This window comes from Juglans microcarpa x Juglans regia, chromosome 3D (genome assembly GCF_004785595.1).
Source record: "Juglans microcarpa x Juglans regia isolate MS1-56 chromosome 3D, Jm3101_v1.0, whole genome shotgun sequence".
Taxonomy (NCBI): Eukaryota; Viridiplantae; Streptophyta; class Magnoliopsida; order Fagales; family Juglandaceae; genus Juglans; species Juglans microcarpa x Juglans regia.
In genome coordinates this window covers 3,455,522-3,473,730 of record NC_054598.1, presented here as the reverse complement: position 1 = coordinate 3,473,730, position 18,209 = coordinate 3,455,522, and the positions used below count along the sequence as shown (strand labels likewise).

The 18,209-nt window shown below is 39.0% G+C and overlaps 3 protein-coding genes across 8 annotated transcripts; 1 reads left to right on the top strand and 2 right to left on the bottom strand.

Annotated features, from left to right (window-relative positions):
• The first annotated feature begins 1,852 nt into the window (after positions 1-1,852).
• Positions 1,853-4,115, top strand: LOC121255412 (2-(3-amino-3-carboxypropyl)histidine synthase subunit 1). The gene is made up of 2 exons (XM_041155716.1): positions 1,853-3,315; positions 3,654-4,115. The coding sequence occupies exon 1, from the start codon at positions 1,921-1,923 to the stop codon at positions 3,292-3,294; it is 1,374 nt and encodes a 457-aa protein (XP_041011650.1). The 5' UTR covers positions 1,853-1,920; the 3' UTR covers positions 3,295-3,315; positions 3,654-4,115.
• Positions 4,116-4,392: 277 nt separating this feature from the next.
• Positions 4,393-8,650, bottom strand: LOC121255390 (kinetochore protein NDC80 homolog). Its single transcript, XM_041155689.1, has 4 exons — positions 7,192-8,650; positions 5,533-5,779; positions 5,205-5,351; positions 4,393-4,958 (listed from the first exon to the last, which is right to left on the bottom strand). The coding sequence occupies exons 1-4, from the start codon at positions 8,310-8,312 to the stop codon at positions 4,728-4,730; spliced, it is 1,746 nt and encodes a 581-aa protein (XP_041011623.1). The 5' UTR covers positions 8,313-8,650; the 3' UTR covers positions 4,393-4,727.
• A 285-nt stretch (positions 8,651-8,935) lies between these two features.
• Positions 8,936-17,569, bottom strand: LOC121255445 (fructose-1,6-bisphosphatase, cytosolic-like). Of its 6 annotated transcripts, none has more exons than XM_041155782.1 (13): positions 17,265-17,569; positions 16,937-17,171; positions 16,602-16,649; positions 16,420-16,494; positions 16,081-16,142; positions 15,898-15,964; positions 15,665-15,778; positions 15,358-15,444; positions 15,069-15,139; positions 14,933-14,998; positions 9,986-10,117; positions 9,737-9,812; positions 8,936-9,287 (listed from the first exon to the last, which is right to left on the bottom strand). In XM_041155782.1, exons 2-13 carry the CDS (start codon positions 17,093-17,095, stop codon positions 9,180-9,182), a joined length of 1,065 nt encoding a protein of 354 aa, XP_041011716.1. In that variant the 5' UTR covers positions 17,096-17,171; positions 17,265-17,569; the 3' UTR covers positions 8,936-9,179. The 6 variants fall into 6 exon arrangements, with proteins under 6 accessions (XP_041011716.1, XP_041011715.1, XP_041011714.1 ...); XM_041155781.1 differs by having other exon boundaries at positions 16,937-17,148; XM_041155780.1 differs by having other exon boundaries at positions 16,937-17,118; positions 17,265-17,568.
• Positions 17,570-18,209: the final 640 nt, after the last annotated feature.

The following is an 18,209-nucleotide window of genomic DNA, read 5'->3' as shown; positions in this document are numbered from 1 at the left end:
TTTAAAGCATAATCCTAACTGTCTTTCATCCTTCATAGCACAACTTTGAAGTGCAATTCATAAAGGCCAAAGGAATCAAAACCAGTTCTGAACTTTAACCGACGCAACAAGGAGCCAACTGCTGCTATGACCAGAAACATACTTAAAGAACTTCATCTATATGGATTTTATAAATTAAAGCAAACGACACTCTTAGATTGCCGATATAATAGGGAAGATTTAACCAGACAAACAACAAACAAAAGGCATGCAAGTAACGAATGCAACTCAGAACCCAATAATTCATCCAAATAAGTCGCAACCAGATACCACTTTTAAGAATTTACTGGGACTTCAAAAACTGAATGATAGACCAACAGAAACAGTTCAATAATAGAAAAAAGGGACTTATCTGGGACAAGAGCAAATACCCGTTTCACCATTAGACAATCCCAGTCTCCAACGGAGCTGCACTGAGTCGGGGGTGATCAATTTGATGTGCTAACTAGTAGTTGGGGCAATTCGGAAATCAGAACCGAGGCAACCCGGCCCCGAAAACTTCGAGCACTAGGAAAAAGTGGGCCTTTCCGTCTAGTTGTCCTGTAATGGAGCGTTGATGCCGTCTTTCGTTCGGTGTGAAGACCTCTCTATGTGCTCACGTGCAACTGCATTTTCTGATCCGGTAAAGTTCGCGGGGTCCGACAAGTGGGAAATGTTGAGGAGTGGCACAACAACCACGCTGGTAGTACAGTCAGTTATAGGATTTTTTTTAATATTCATGTATTTTTTAATACTTTTAAATATTTTTAAAAAAATAAAAAAATTATAATATTATTAAAAAAATACTTACTTAATTATTAAATAAAAAAAATTAAAAATAATAACGGTAAAAATGAGCAACAGTTATGAGTAGTAAGAGTATCATTTTGTTGAGTTAGCCTTCGAAACTTTTGAGCTTAACTCTAAACTGTTCTTCTAGAATTATCATGCCATTCTTCGATTGAATTTTAATTGTATAAATTCTTGAAATAAGGTGTGACAATTATTTCATTCGTGTTTCAAAATTATATAATATAGAAGCAATGAAAATTGGAAAAATCTCTATTCCCAACAAGATAAAGAGAAATTCCAATTAAAAACATACTATATAAGAGTATACTTGTCTCATATTTCCATCTTGAAAATTCAAATTTTTTTAATATATATTATAACGTGTTACACTCAATAATTTATATCACTTAATAACTTGTTCTAGTTGGCGTTTTATGTGATGATTGTAATAATTGTTTGGCTAGTGTTCCCTCAATATTTGATCTACCTATTTTGAACTCATCATTCTTATACACCATACATTAGACTTATTTCTAAATTAGTTTTTTAATTTTATTCTTTTTAAACTTGTTGAATTCTTATACTCATCTTCTATATACTACATATTTAATAAGAAAAAAATAAAATAAAATATGATGTGTTGTGTATAAAGAGGATAAATAAAATTTTTTATATTAAAACATTATAATATATTTGTTAAGATCTACCCATTACGATAGAATTAAATAATAGAACAAAAAATAAATTTTTGTCGTTAAAAATATAAAAATATAATGCGGTAATTTTAATAATTTAAGATATAATAATAAATAAATAAAAACAAAACTCAGGAGAGTTAATAAGGTTGGTTTATATTTAGAGATGAGATGAGATTAAAGTTAAAAAGTTAAATAAAATATTGTTAGAATATATTTTTTAATATTATTTTTATTTTAGAATTTAAAAAAATTAAATTGTTTATTTTATTTTATATAAGAATTTAAAAAAATTGTAATGATAAAGTGAGATGAGATTAGAAGAAATGTGTACTGAAAACAATTTTCTCAAAAATATAACAAAGGGTGGAAAAAGGGAATTCTAGACGGAAGATCGTCTCGAGTCATCTCGGTCATGGAGCAGCGGCAGCAGAAGCAGGAGGAAGCCGCCAGAGAGCTATCATCAGTCAGTGAGAAACCCATATCGGCAAGAGTAAGAACCGCACCGAAGCGTTTCGTTAAGAGCCAAATCCCGGATTCCATCCTCAACGACCCAGCCCTCAACGCCGCCATCGCTCTCCTTCCTTCCAACTACAACTTCGAGGTCCACAAGTGCGTCTGGCGAGTGCTCTCCGCCAAAGCCAAGCGTGTCGCCCTCCAGCTTCCGGAGGGCCTCCTCATGTACTCCCTCGTCCTCTCCGATATCCTCACCTCATTCGCCTCCGTCTCCCAGTGCTTCGTCCTTGGCGACGTCACCTATGGCGGTTGCTGCGTTGACGACCTCTCGGCGTCGGCCCTCGGCGCCGAACTTCTCATTCACTACGGGCACAGCTGCTTGGTCCCCATCGACTCCACCTCCATTCCCTGCCTCTACGTCTTCGTGGACATCCAAGTCGACACCCAACGCCTCCTCCAAACCCTAACGCTTAATCTCCCCTCCACCGCTACCAAAAGTATCGTCCTTGCCGGAACCATCCAATTCGCTTCGGCGATCCGATCCATCAAGCCTGAATTAGAAAAGCACGGTTACCGGGTCTCAATCCCGCAGTCGAAGCCGTTATCGGCGGGCGAGGTGCTCGGTTGCACCGCGCCGAAGATTCCGAAGGATGTTGGGGGGTTGGAGGAGGAGAGAGTCATAGTGTTTGTGGCGGATGGTAGGTTTCACTTGGAAGCAATGATGATAGCGAACCCGGGAATAAGGGCGTTTCGGTACGACCCTTATATGGGGAAGCTGTTTCTGGAGGAGTATGATCATAAGGGAATGAAGGAGTCGAGGAAAACTGCAATTTTGAAGGCGAGTACAGAGGCCAAGAGTTGGGGCATCGTGTTGGGGACGTTGGGGAGGCAAGGGAATCCCAGGATTCTCGAGAGGTTGGAGCGGAGAATGGAAGAAAAGGGTTTCGATTATACGGTCGTCTTGATGTCAGAGATTAGTCCACAGAGGATGGCATTGTTCGGGGACACCATAGATGCTTGGATTCAGATTGCGTGTCCTAGGTTGTCCATTGATTGGGGTGAGGCGTTTGAGAAGCCGCTCCTGACTTCATTTGAGGCCGAGATTGCGCTCGGCTTTATACCTGGTTGGTGGGAGAAGAGTGTTGCAGTGGGTTCAGGTACGGGATGCTGCGCCAAGAATGAGTCTTGCAATGAATGTGGAAATGAGGACTATCCCATGGATTATTATGCTCAGGATGGTGGAGACTGGAACTCATCTTATGCGAAAAACAAGAAGTCGTCCCTCCCCGTGCGGAGAAATATTGTGTCTTCTACTCATGTTGCTGTTTCTTAACATCGGATCATTTCAACGGAAGTTTTTTTTCCTACTCGTAGCGTAACGTTAGTCTTCTTGTATTCTTCATCGCTTTCTTTATAAACTCTATTGGGATCCCCATTTTTGTAACGTTTTGATTCATGTGTGTGTGTAAAATGGTTTTGATCGTGTAATTTTTAAGATGAAAAGGACCGTGCTTAAAACTGTGATTGTACTGTTACAAAGCCAAATTGGTGAAGAACCGTTCTTCACCAATGGTTTTGATCCTGGCACCAATGATATTCTTCTTCTGAGAGCTGTTTATAATATGTTGGAAAAGCATACAAGTAGTTGCTATTATATGAAATGAGCGTATTTTTTCTCTCATTAATATATAGATGCCAAACGTGTGAAAGTCTTGGTGAAGAGAAACATGGAGAAGGAAACCTTCGGCCCTTATGCCAGTAGTGGAGTAACTTGCTACTTTCAGTCAAAGGAAGAAAATTGTGCGAGGCAAGAAAGAACCAGCTCTTTGTTACCTTTTGAATCCCCGACCTTGATGCTGTTAGGTGAAATGATTTGCTGTGCCAGGGATAGGCTTCATACTTGAGCTTGATCTGTTCTGGACTTGACTTCTTTGTATTGGGTCCTTTTAAATTTTAGTTTGTTAGCTGGGAAAGCTGTTTTGATTAGCGTAATGCCTTAAGGGATATTGCCCCTGTGCAACTTTTTATTTTGTTCAATGGCTGCTGTTTAAGTGGGGAGATTGATGTTTCAGTGTGTTTGTTGCCACTTAATTAAAGAGACTATTATTGAAGACTGGGATCGAGAGAGAAATCTTGAGAACTTAAATTTGGAAATCTGTGGCTATTAGGTTATGATCAACAGCAGGAAAATGTTGCTCCTTCGAGTTTGACACTGTCATGACGCAGTCATAAATTATAATCCCACGGTCAGGGATCTCCAAACGAGTGCTCTCTATCCTTGTGGATTCAAATGGATCCTCATGCTTCATTGAAATGCCATCCCCAACTCTAAATAGGAAATGCACGATAAGATGGAAGAGATGTTTGAAATCACACTTTTAACAAGGAGAACGAATTCACAGAGATGTTTACATGAGGATTTTTTTTTTGGTAAGTAAACAAATTATATTACTTCAAGAATAGGCCTAGCCCAGTATATACAAGAGACAAACCTGACTAGGAGGGTGCAAGAGAAATAAGGAAATCATGAAGGGCCATTCCATTTAAATCAACAGCATTGGACCAAGTACATAACGTGCAATAAAATAAAGCTATAAGTTCCTCTAACAATCTATCCTTGTCCTCAAACATCCGCACATTAGAATCATCTTCCATACTGCTGAAATCTGATGTATCCCTCCAATAATTACGGCACTAGGGAGCAAAAAAGTGGTATGAGAATGAGAAAAAGGTCGAACTTGTTACAAACTTACTGTTTTTCTTAAGTTAGAGATTTGTGTTCAAAACAGTAGCAAATCGTGCAGGCAAGGAACCCTTGTAAGCATCTGATACAGCGACAGCAGCTTCTGCAAGATTGGTCTTCATTTCTGATATATTTGACTCCACGTGTTCTTTGTATCTTGAGACTGAGTCAACCAATGTAAAGAGGTCATAGGCACGGATCTGAATTTCTTCTTCACTTTGATTGATTGCTTCCCGCAACCTCAACTTGGACGTCTGCGAAGTAACATGAAGTTAATTAGGACATATCCAGCGTGCAATACTCCCCAAGGCCTAAATCGAACAACTGTTTATAGATAAATACACCAATAATACCAAAGGGAGAAAACTATTCACTTATGAGGTAGCCTTTGCAAAAACAACATAGTAGGTCAGATAATTGTCTTTTCCCTCGGATTTTTTATTCATCCTCCGCAATGTAAATGCTCTAGCTGTTTGACTAAGTACGAAAGAAGGCAATACCTTCAGAACCTCTGCTGCTTCTCTTTCCACAACATCTAAGTCATGGGCCTCCCTTTGAACTTCCTCTATCATCGTCTTTGCTTCTGCTGCACGTCGGTATGTGTAGTCCTGTATTTCCTTCTTCAGCAAGTTCAGCTGAGCTTCCAACTGCAAGTCAAGTAATTTAACTAGCAAAAGCTGAACATCCAACTATAAATCTTCATTATCTAATCGTCTTGCCAATCCCTCTATGAAACTTCAACAAAGAGATTTAATACCATTGACATGTCAGGCAGTCAAGCCAATCATTTTTTATCATAGTGCAAAACCTTAGTCTTGAAGCACTTACATCATCAATGCGGGATTGAAGTGCCACTATGTGATTTTTTTTCTCCTCAATCTTAGCAGCATTTTCCTTTGACAGTTGCTGAAGTGAAATCAAGTCTTCTAATTTTTCCATGGAACTCTTCTGTATGTCATCAGCATAGGAATCAAGTGCAGGCTTAAGTTTTGATTTGTAATCAATACCCATTATTTCAGCAGGTGTAGACCCTTTGGCATTCAATACATACTGAAAATGGTCACCAATCTTTAACCTAAAACCACCACAAAAAGAGCAGCTGTTTCAGAGTTTATAAACACGCTACCATACCTGGTGGTAGTTTGCAAAGGTATCAATAAATGTAAAAACAAGAAGAAAAAAAAAAACAAAGAAACGATCACTACACCATAAAACACTTTCAGATGTTTATAGATCCCTACAAGAATGATATGCACCAGTAAGAATTCACTAGATTAGCATGATCTGCATCAGTATGAAATGCACAACTTGAGTAATAGTCCATGATTCTACATAAAAGCTAGATCTCAAATAGCACCTCCTCACCCAAGTACTTCTCAGTATTCTCACATTACTTGAGAATGATAAATTTTTGTTGTTCTTTATAATGTTCTAATGGGGCTTCAATTGTATCACTGACTAGCCCTTTTGGAGTATAGGTTAAGTGGTTGAGCCTTCCATTGAGGGCATTACAAATGACATTAAAGATTTATTCCGACCAGAAATGTGGGACTTGAGTCTTGCCACCTACAACGGATTGGCACGACAAAAACGTCAGGAATATAAAAGGGAGAGATTGTGATACCCCATTCTGATAAGTGATAAGGGTAGGTGGTGCATGAGATCCCATATTACTTGGAAATGAGAAGTTCTTGCTCTTTATAATGTTCCAATTGGATCTCCAATTGTATCATTGACTAGTCCTTTTGAAGTATAGGTCATGTGACTTGGGCCTTCTATTAAAGCATTATAGATAGTGTATTAAAAGCCTATTAAATATGTGTAAAGCATTGAACAAAACCTTAAAAAATAATAAATAAAGTTTTTTTATTGGCACCAGGTGTTCGGAGACAATGCCCCAACTAATTCCAGGGTCCACAGGCTCTCAATAAGAAGTTTTCTCCGCAAGTGTACCTTAGGTAATTCAAGAAGAAACTCACTCAGTCTGATGGCTTCTAGAAAGTGCTTGCACCCAAAGGTTTGAACCTTAGACCTGGACTAAGCACTTACCACTTGAGGCAACCTCTAGGCTCTTACAAAAGAATTCACTGCTCTCAATGTAATGAACAATTGAAATATCTACTAAAGCTTGGGGATGATTGATCAAGATTGGAAAAAAAATAATCACCAACATCTATCTTAATGAACCGCGTAAGAAAAATTGCAACATTTGGAAGGAATCCCACATCTCATTCAACCATAAAACCTGACTGAGAGGTCAAAACATTTGAAACGCTACACATGGTTGGATATCAACCATTACATGAACTACACATTATAGATTAGATTCTGATTAGTTTATGTAGAAGGGGAAAAAACAAAAACAAAAACAAATAGATAGCGTTCTGTTGATTACTCATTACAGACGATGAACGATAAATCACGTAAATCTCACACGCACATCGAGTTTATATCAATAAATGGACAATTAAGTGGGAATTGAATAACCTTCTCATAGCCTGGTTGCATTCCATGGCAAGCGCCTCTAGCTCCTTAAACTTGTGGCCAAGCGTGGCGTCAAGATCCCAGGACTTCTCGTCCCACGTGTTCCTGGCCAACTCTGCCTCCCCAATATCCCTCTCCATGGCCTGCAACTCCCTCCTCATCCTCTCTACGTCCCTTGAACTCATTGTCTGCGTCTCCGCCCTCCTCTTCAACTCCTCATTTTCTTCGCAAATCCTCTTCCTCTCCTCCACCTTGGCCTCCAATTCCCTCTCTTTCTCCTCCAACACCTTCTCCGTCGCCGCTGTTCTGTCGGAGAACTCAGAAATAATGGTGTGGAACTTGTTCACGTCCTCCTCCAACAGCCCTTTATCCTTCTCAAGCACCTCCTTCTGAGAAGGGCCCGACCTCAACGCCTCAGCCTTCGCCTCCAGCTCCACCACATTGACGCCCAAAACCCCAACATTCTCCCTCAAATCCTCCTTCTTCCGCTCCAGTCTCTCCACAAAAACACCGTCCAACGAGTCCACCGCGTCGTCATCGCCGCGTATGTAATGCAAGTAACTCTCCAAGACGTACGCCTTCATCTCATCATTGTCGTTGTCGGGCGTCGAAGGCGACGACGACGAGAGATAATCGTTGAAGAGAGCAATCTGGACGAGCCAGTGGATCAAGGCGAGAAAAGCGGGCCACTGGTGTGGAGTACCGGGAGATTTGAGGATAGACTTGTTGAATTTGAACGGGTAATTCAGGGACTTGAGCAAAAAGGGTAGGTCTTCATCGAGTTTGGAGAAAGGGAAGTCGAGACGAGCGAGGAGGAAATGGAGGGTGGTGGTGATTTCTTTGGCGGACGGCAAGGGGGTTTTGAGGGGAGCGAAGGAGTGGGAGGAGAGATAGGAGTTGATGGTGGAGAAGGCAGATTGTTGAATTGAGCGATCCTTGTAGAGCTCGAAGGTATTAGATGAGGCGGCCCGACCGATTCCGACGGAGGAAGAGGGCCGGTTGCTGGCGAAGCTGGCATCGGAGTCTCGTCCGAATTGACGTAGGTGCTCCGATTGGGTCGGCGTCGGCACTGGTTTAAAGGACTCCTTCGGCCGCCGCCGGCGACCGCCTGTACCTCTCATCATGTTTCGATTTGGGGGGTTGGATTAAGGTTCTCGAACCTGCGCGTGTACTTCATTTTGAGTGAGTTTTTCCCGCTTTGTGGGATTGGATTAGGGCTTAACCAGGACCAAGCTCTGTTCAGAGTTGAGTTTCGGTTTGGGCTGCTATCTTCATTCTTTCGGTATATTGACGAGCCCAGCCCAGTCTTTCAAACGAGAAGTTTGTTTAATGAATATTGAATAATGTCTCTTTATTTGAAAACAAGTTCAAATCAAATCACCCACCCTAATTAACCTTAAAGAAACATCTTGAACGGTCAAGATCACACTTGTTTAATAATCTTCTTCAAGAATCCAAGTACAACCTGATTTCCCGCTTAGGTCCCGTTTGGATATAGAAACGGTTTCATCTCATCTCATCTCATTATTACAATTTTTTTAAATTCCTACACGAAATATAATAAATAATTTAATTTTTTCAAATCCTAAAACAATAATAATATTAAAAAATAATATTCTAACAATATTTTATCTAACTTTCATCTAAAACTATCTAATTTCATCTCACTATCCAAATGGGGCCGTACACCTGTCCAGGAGATCAATGGGAGTAATTTTGTGTCAAATACCTCCAAAAGATGACAATATTTTCAAAAGAATAAACGATAAATATATATTTTTTTGTCCCAATATCCAGGAATTTTTAAATCATCTTCTGGGAAAAAAGTTTCAACCAGAAAAATGAGAATCTAAACCAGCTTTGATTAGTGAAGTATGTTTCTCAAATGTTAAAGAAACCTTTGTAGGTCAAAGGATTTGATAAATTAAAACGATACATGAGGAAGAGTAATTGATGGGTCATGGACTATGCAGGTTTAAGTACTCTTTTCTTCAGCAGCTGCCAGCAGCATAGAGCTCTTTAATTTCCTGGACATCATCATAGCTGCCAAGGAATACAGGGGACCTTTCGTGTATCTTGTTTGGAACCAAGTCAAGCGCCTGCAGTGGTAACATCTTCTGTGAGTTAACCAGCAACAACAGGAAAAGCAGAAGTTGAAATTGGTTACTTGGCATATCCAATGTTATGATTGAGTGAGTCAACTTTCTCCTTCAAAAGCAAAACATGTATGAGAATAATTCTTCATTGCTTCAGGTTTTAGAAAGATTAGCTTCTGACATTTCAACAGAAAATATAAGAGAATTTTAAGAGGACGGGTTGTAATTCGCTTTTGAGTCTCCTGCTCTCTTAAGATTTACACATTTTGTTGTTCTAAATGAGTTCTTGGAACTGCTTTGAAATTCATTAGCGGCCCCTTGGCTTTAGTTCAGGTGGTACAAGTGCAAACAGGCTGTATTTAAGCTTTATAATTCATAGAAAGGTTGTAGAGATATGGAATAACCAAAAAAAAAAAAAAAGTGCTGTTCAAAGGTGATCTGCTAGAACCCACCCGTTGCTTGCCAGTAAAAGCTTGACCTCCTGCCTGCTCCATCAAGTATGACATTGGAAAGACTTCGTAGAGAACACTGTTTTATAGAAGCCAAACCTTGTTATTTGCAAACTAGCATTGACTTCAAGAATACATCAAAAACCAAAACAAAAGATGCAGACTACCACTTGTGGTAACTTGTTATAGTTAAGATAGCATATATCTGCTACGATTTTCTTGTGGGTACTGTAACCAGTTGGCAAAACATACCGTAGTTTTCCATTTGGGCTTTTCTTGTCGGCAGGGTACATAAATATGCCTCCGTAAAGCAATGTTCGGTGAACATCAGCAACCATGCTGCATTTACATAGAACAGTCACTGCTTTAGAACACACTAATGCTCTGTAAAAGTATTAGAGTTAAAATACATTTTTAACCTTATAACTGTTTTTCCCGCCTTTATTAAAGTGTATATAAGGCCACGTTTTGTAATACTTTAAGACTACAGAAATACAGATTGTATTTTTCACCTCTGTTTCTTATTTCCATTTCCGTTTTCCATTTCCATTTCTGTTCTTTACATCGTATCAGAAAATTTTTTCCGCAAAATAGAATAATGTCTGATTCATCTGTTTCTTCGACTCCTACTCCTCCTCCTCATGAAGATTCTTCAAGTCCTTTCTTCCTTCATCACGGTGACAGTCCAGGTACATTGCTCGTAACACAAGTTCTCAATGGTGAGAACTATCATACCTGGCGTCGATCAATGTCAATGGCGTTAACTGCGAAGAACAAAATCGGATTTGTTGATGGCTCTATCTTGAAACCTTCCGCTTCTTCTTCTCAGTTTTCCTCTTGGATTCGGTGTAATAATATGGTCTTATCCCGGCTACTTAATTCTTTATCTAAAGAAATTGCCGCTAGTGTGATCTATGAAGATTCTGCAATGGCAATGTGGTGCGATCTCAAAGATCGTTTTTCTCAAGCCAACGGACCTCGTATCTTCCAATTACAGAAGGCTATTGCTTCTCTTACTCAAGATAACCTCACGGTTAGTGCATATTTTACACAAATGAAAGAATTATGGGATGAGTTACTCAACTACAGACCATTGCCATCCTGTTCATGTGGTGCTCTACAATCTCTATCTGATCTCCAATAGCAAGATTACGTTATGCGTTTTCTTATGGGATTAAATGATCGATACTCTCACATTCGAGGTCAGATTCTGTTAATTGATCCTCTTCCTCCAATTAACAAAGTCTTTTCTCTTATTCTTCAAGAAGAAAGACAAAGAGACATCGGATCTTTCATGATCCCTTCTATTCCTTCTGCTGCTTTGTCTTCAAGCAGTATTGGCAAATCCTCTGCTGGCAATAAGGTTTCTATTCGAAATGATAGACCTCTATGTTCTCATTGTGGATTACAAGGTCACATTGTTGACAAATGCTTTAAACTTCATGGATATCCAACAGGATATCATGTTAAAGCCAGATCTCCAGCTTCTTATGCTAACCAAGCAGTCTCCAATGATTCCAATTTATCTCTACCTCTTTCTCATACACAGTGCCAACAACTCTTGGCACTTCTCAATCCTGCTCCTACTCATCAGGCAGCAAATACAATTACCTCATCTCCTCCTGACCATCTCTCAGGTAAATTTTCCTTTAATCATTCTGTTTTTTCCTCCATCAATAAAACTTCCAAACAATTTTCTGATCATGACTGGATAATTGATACTGGTGCGACTAATCATATGGTCCACTCAATCTCTTTATTCACTTCATATCAACTTGTACACAACACTGTTGTGAAGCTTCCTAATGGAACTTCTGCTCATGTAAGTCATATAGGTTCTATTTTCTTATCAACGAACCTCATCTTACATGATGTTCTATATGTGCCTTCTTTTACCTTTAACCTCATCTTTGTCAGTAAGCTAACCAGTTCATCTTGCTGTCTTGTTTTCCTTCATCATGAATGCTTTATTCAGGACCTCATACATTGGAAGACGATTGGGAGGGGACAAGCTAAAGAACGGTTATATCTGCTACAACCTCCACTAGTTCATGGTTTTGTGTCTCAAAATGTATCTTCTCATGCTGATTCTTTTAGTGTTAAACCACAAATTGTCAGTTCTGTTTCTAATTCTTGTAATAATGCATTTGTTTCTATTTGGCATCAAAGGATGGGACATCCATCTTTCTCTCGAATGAAACTGCTGCCTCAGTTCTCTTCTATCACCTCTCATAATAATCCCAAACATTGTAGTGTTTGTCCTCTTGCCAAACACAAGAGGTTACCATTTTCTGACAGTGAACACACTTTTTTACATCTATTTGATCTTGTTCATGTTGATATTTGGGGACCTTTTTCTCCTCCATCCATAGAAGGTTTTCGTTATTTTTTAACTGTAGTGGATGACTATTCTCGCAGTACATGGCTTTATATGCTCAAATCAAAATCTGATGCTCGAAGTCATTTACAATATTTTACTGCTATGGTTGAAAATCAGTTTGCCTCTACTATTAAAATTATTCGATCTGATAATGGAAATGAGTTTGCTATGGATAATTTCTTTTCTAGCAAAGGCATTATCCATCAATTGTCCTGTGTAGCTACTCCCCAACAAAGTTCAGTGGTTGAAAGAAAGCATCAACACATTTTAAATGTTGCTCGAGCTTTCTTTTTTCAATCAAATGTTCCATTGATTTTTTTGAGTGATTGTATTCTCACTGCCGTGTATCTAATCAATAGAACTCATTCTCCAATTATTTCCAATAAAACTCCTTATGAGTTGCTCTTTCATAAATCCTCATCATATACTCATTTAAGAGTATTTGGTTCACTGTGTTATGCTTCCACTCTTGCGCATAACAGATCTAAATTTGCCCCTCGAGCTCATAGATGTATTTTTCTTGGATATCCATTTGCTTCTAAGGGTTACAAATTGTATGACCTTGATGATCATTCCATTTTTGTTTCCAGAGATGTTACATTCCATGAACAGATTTTTCTTTTCAAATCTGTTCCACATAATATTGATCACTTCTCTTTTATGAATCCATCCTCGTCTGTTGTCCTTCCTAGTCCAATTCCTGATATTTCTAATCATAATCATTCTCTTGATGCTTCTTTTTCTTTCTCTCTCGACTCTATACCTGTCCCCACTATACCAGATTCATCACCTCCATGTAGAAGATCATTGAGAACACGCAAACCACCTGGCTACTTGCAGGATTACCACTGTCATTTGGCAACTTCTAATGCTTGTTCCATCCCATCTTCACATCCATTTATTGGTCCTGAATCAGGTAAGCAATACTCCATTTCCTCTGTTATTTCTTATTCTCGATTATCTTCACCACACCGAGCATATTCTCTAGCCATTTCATCACTTTTTGAGCCAAAATTCTATCATCAAGTGGTAAAACATCTCCATTGGAGAACTGCTATGGCAGAAGAGATTACTGCACTTCAGCAAAATCAGACTTGGACATTGACAACTCTACCACCTGGAAAACATCCAATTGGATGCAAATGGGTATATAAGGTCAAACTTAAGTCTGATGGAAGCCTTGAAAGGTATAAGGCTAGGCTGGTAGCTAAAGGTTTTACTCAACAAGAAGGGATTGATTTTTTCGATACTTTTTCACCAGTTGCAAAAATGGTTACAGTCAAGTCTTTATTAGCCATTGCTGCTACTAAAGGTTGGCACCTTATTCAATTAGATATCAACAATGCTTTTTTACATGGTGACTTGAAAGAAGAGGTGTATATGTCTATACCTCCTGGATTTGGTGAAAAAGGCGACACTAGAGTTAGCAAGCTCAATAAATCCTTGTATGGATTAAAGCAAGCATCCCGGCAGTAGTTTGCAAAGTTTTCCTCCACTATTATTCAATATGGTTTTGTCCAATCAAGAGCTGATTACTCACTCTTCACTCGGTCACAAGGTTCTTCTTTTGTTGCCTTACTAGTATATGTCGATGACATATTAATTGCTAGTAATGATATTGCTGCAGTGGACACTCTCAAGAAGTTCCTTGATGATAAATTTAAATTGAAAGATCTTGGTCCATTGAAATTTTTTTTGGGCCTTGAAGTTGCTCGCAGCTCCAAAGGCATATCCCTTTCTCAAAGGAAATACACATTGGAGATACTATCCGACACTGGATATTTGGGAAGTAAACCAGTTAAGACTCCCATGGAACAAAACTTGAAGTTGTCTTGAAGTGAAGGTGTTCTTCTTGAGGATGCCAAAGTTTATAGACGTTTGGTTGGTCGTTTGCTTTATCTTACCATCACTAGACCCAATATTACCTTTGCTGTGCATGTCCTTAGTCAGTTTATGGATTCACCTCGGCAGCCTCATCTAAATACTGCATATCGTGTCTTACAATACTTGAAATCTGCTCCTGGCTAAGGACTCTTCTTCTCTACTAATTCTTCACTCAAACTGAGTGCTTTTACTGACTCAGATTGGGCTGGATGTCAAGACAGCAGACGATCCCTCACTGGTTTTTGTATTTTCCTTGGCAATTCTCTTGTGTCATGGAAATCCAAGAAGCAAGCTATAGTATCAAGATCCTCTGTAGAAGCCGAATACCGGGCAATGGCTTCCACAGTTTGTGAATTAGTTTGGTTATCCTCACTGCTTTCCGATCTGCAAGTACCTCCAAGAATTGTTTCTTTATATTGTGATAGTAAAGCTGCGTTGCATATTGCTTCAAACCCCGTATTTCACGGACGTACCAAGCACATCGAAATCGATTGCCATTTTATTCGTGATAAGCTTCAAGATGGTTTTCTGCATACAATGCATGTTTCTTCAAAGAATCAATTAGCTGACTGCTTCACCAAAGCTCTAGGCAATCCACTGTTTTCTGCTATGATGTCCAAGCTGAGCCTCATTGACATTCATGCTCTAGCTTGAGGAGGGTGTATTAGAGTTAAAATACATTTTTAACCTTATAACTATTTTTCCCGCCTTTATTAAAGTGTATATAAGGCCACGTTTTGTAATACTTTAAGACTACGGAAATACAGATTGTATTTTTCACCTCTGTTTCTCATTTCCATTTCTGTTTTCTATTTCTATTTCCATTTATGTTCTTTACAAAAAAAGCAGAGGGAGAAGAAGCTAATCGATTAAGGAGATTTAATGTATATGCCAGTGAAGTAGATCAAAGAAAATTCATTCCAGGTTCCAAATACCTTCCAATGTATCTAAGAGACTTGGGTGACGAACCATCTTTAGGAAACTTGCAGTTTTCTACATACCTGAGAAATAAGAATGTCAATCACTTTGACATTTAGAAATTAAATGACAGGGTAAATGAAAAGCACGTACTTGGCAGTTGCCTCATCCCAGTTTTTGGCATTTCCTTCATTTACCGAGTAAATCTTTCCTTTCTTGGGAATCTGTTTAAAATAATTAACAGAAATTTAAGGCAAATCTCGTTCCTTGTGTGCAACCTCCAAATGCCATGGGCTTCATACATAATATATAACCAGAACTACGAAATGGGGTATCCTACGGGCTCTAGGGATAGAGTAAATGGTTTTACTGCATCTAACTTCTGTTTTCATCGAAGAGAAGAAAAGAAAACCTAGCAATAGCAGCTGAAAATGAAGGATACCTTGATGTCAGGGTGAGTTAATATGAACTCCCCAAGAGATGGATCGAGAGTGAACCCATTGACACCATTTCCGGTGCTAAGCACTAGCTGCAGTTCCAAATACTATGCAATTATCGTCGTGATTTAAGTGACGAGCAGTAACAAAATCGAACCAGACAAGGTAGGAAAAATCTTGACTTTTAAAAACTAATCTCCAAAGGAATCTCTTCATTTGAAAAAAGAGAATAAAGCTACCAGCAGTTTTAGCCAAGAATTACAAAAAGGATTAATCTGACGCGCTAGGATGCAGAGTAAGGATTGTTCCTACCGTGCAAGAGCTTCCGTACATGCAATAACCAGCTGCTAACATATGCTTTCCAGGTTGCAGAACATCATCAAGAGTTGGGTTATCCTTGTCTTTCACCAGGTAGATCCCAAAAATCTACAGGAAAGAGAAGGCATACAATTTACCACGCTCATACCAAATCACTGCTGAAATGTAAAAATCTGTGCAAAAAGAAAAGCCGAAGTATCAAAATGCTAGAGGATAAGAAGCCATACTGTTCCTATGGAAACACCACAGTCAATGTTTGAGGATCCATCCAATGGGTCAAAAGCAACAATATATCTGCACATTCAACAAGAATTTTGAACACTTGAGTTAGATTTCCTATAGTTCTAGTAAAAGGGAGTCCAATGACCATTGAATAAAAGCAGTGGACAGTGAAGAACTTTTGCAGAAACCTTCCACGAGTTGATGGCTCGACAAATGTAGCCTCTTCATCCTCTTCAGATACTAGGATGCACTGAAACAATATTGAATAAACTATAAAATGGAACAATTCCCAAACGGAAAATTCCTCAAATATGCTTATAAATTGAACTTTGTGACACTTAAGATGTACTAAATTTGTGAAAATAATTGTTTCTTGGATGGTACAGATTGAGCACTGCGTGTTGCATGAACAGTAAAAAATTCCATGCATTATTCAATGATTTTATCCGTGCAAATATCATTTCTCTTTCTGGATATATAGTTGGAGCAGATTCTAGTACACTGACAGAAAACTTGGATGGACTTACTGTTCGCCCACTGCTAACTAAAGCCTTGACAAAAACTTCATTTGAAAGCACATCCAGTTTTTTCTGTTCTTCACCCTGAGAATGAAACAGGCAAACATGTTCATAGAAAGGATTTAAGCAACTCAGAGGATGAATGGAGACACTAAACCAATTTATATGGGAAAAGGCCACAAAGAACTCACCTGAACATTGGTCTCTCCAGCAAGTCCAATGAGTTTGGCAAGACCTGCCTGCAAAAGGGAAAGTTTTTCACTGCACATAACACGCCTAGCTAATACGCTATCTGACAATCATTGTTCTTCCATGCGAAATTCTCAATAAAAATCGCGAACAACAAGTGGCTGTCGTAATCTCCAATTCATGTAGTATAAAAGAAACTCAGAAGGGTAATAAAAGCACCGCTGTCTCAGAAAAGTATTGGGGGGAAAAGAACAGAGGTAAGTCAATATACTAAACCATGCGCGAAGATATACGTAAAAGATTGAGCAAAAGAAAAGAAAGAAAGAAAGAAAGAAACCTTGCTAACTGCGGAGCAGACGAATTTGCAGCCGAGAACAATGTGACTGAGCAAGATGGTGAAATCACCACGCGACTCGGGGTGCTTGGACTGCTCGTTCAGAACGTGACGGGTGATGGTCATCAAATCGGTTCTATGAGCTTCCGCCGCGTGATCCATTTTGCGCTAACGATCCCAAAAACCTGAACGTGCGACTCTCGTTCTATAAATATCTGATAGATATACGAGACCAGTTCTAGCAAAATATCAGAAACAGGGAAGGGAGATGAAGCATATATGGTATAAAAATCGAAAGGTGAAAGGAATATAATAAATTCCGCACCGGCACCACTAGGTTGACAACTCGCTCGTAAATTATCCGCAAAAAAAAGGAAAGAAAGACAACACGGAGAGGAATATGGTATAATATACAGTCGCAGAGGTGATGTTGAGAGTCAGAGAAGAGAGAAGGAGAGAGGAGAGATGGGTATTATGGATGTGATTGGAAGGATGACACGTGGTGGCCAAGCCATGACGGACGCTTCTTGAGGCAGCGGATGATGAATCAAAGATTCAAGATAATGTCTTTCGGCTCCTTCTTCCCTTCTGTGTCTCTCTCTCCCTTTCTCTCTCGCTGCGTAGCCGTTAAATGTTCCTTGTCGTTTGATACGGAGGTTGGAAGGGACAACGGGTGGGGGGTGTTTTCAGGGCATTTATTAAGGGGGACCTAGCTCTTCACATTTACGTATACCAGAATTTCTGTCTTAAATGGTAATCATTCTGCCAAATGTCTATAAATTATTCCCTACTTGGATAAGAGTATTCTTTTCCTTTTTAGGACAATAATTTCCAGATATAAGAAAATCAAGAGACAACATTGCCCAGCACTGCATCTCCAACAGACAACTTTGAAAATTTCAGGTAAAAAAAAAAAAAGGGTCAAAACCAGGACAACATGGCGCTCAAGGATTTTTATCTGCCGAGTTATTAGCTAACGAATCCCCAACGTCCAATTTTGAAAAAAATTCATGTAAAAAAAAAAAAAATCAAAACCCTGGATAATAGCTAGGAGGGTGCTTAAGGATTTTTATAAACAATTAGATGTCTCTATCACTATCAACTGGAAATTATGTACGTTCTTCATGTTGTTAGTTGAGAGTTTAATCTTCTAACTGGAATTGATCATATGGAAGATATGTCTATATCCTCTTAAGCGTTAATATGATGATTAATTCATGCATTCAGAATTTATCCTTGTATTCGAAGGAAAAAGGATAATTACAATATTCATACC

Excerpts from the sequence above, each read along its gene's own strand:
- LOC121255412 (XM_041155716.1), top strand. The coding sequence starts at position 1,921 with ATGGAGCAGCGGCAGCAGAAGCAGGAGGAAGCCGCCAGAGAGCTATCA.
- LOC121255390 (XM_041155689.1), bottom strand. The coding sequence starts at position 8,312 with ATGATGAGAGGTACAGGCGGTCGCCGGCGGCGGCCGAAGGAGTCCTTT. Across the intron at positions 5,780-7,191 it reads TGCAACCAGGCTATGAGAAG|GTTAAAGATTGGTGACCATT; the intron begins GTTATTCAATTC and ends TGGTGGTTTTAG. Across the intron at positions 4,959-5,204 it reads AAGCAGCAGAGGTTCTGAAG|ACGTCCAAGTTGAGGTTGCG; the intron begins GTATTGCCTTCT and ends GTTACTTCGCAG.
- LOC121255445 (XM_041155782.1), bottom strand. The coding sequence starts at position 17,095 with ATGGATCACGCGGCGGAAGCTCATAGAACCGATTTGATGACCATCACC. Across the intron at positions 16,650-16,936 it reads TCTGCTCCGCAGTTAGCAAG|GCAGGTCTTGCCAAACTCAT; the intron begins GTTTCTTTCTTT and ends TCCCTTTTGCAG. Across the intron at positions 10,118-14,932 it reads TCTCTTAGATACATTGGAAG|AGCATTAGTGTGTTCTAAAG; the intron begins GTATTTGGAACC and ends ATACTTTTACAG.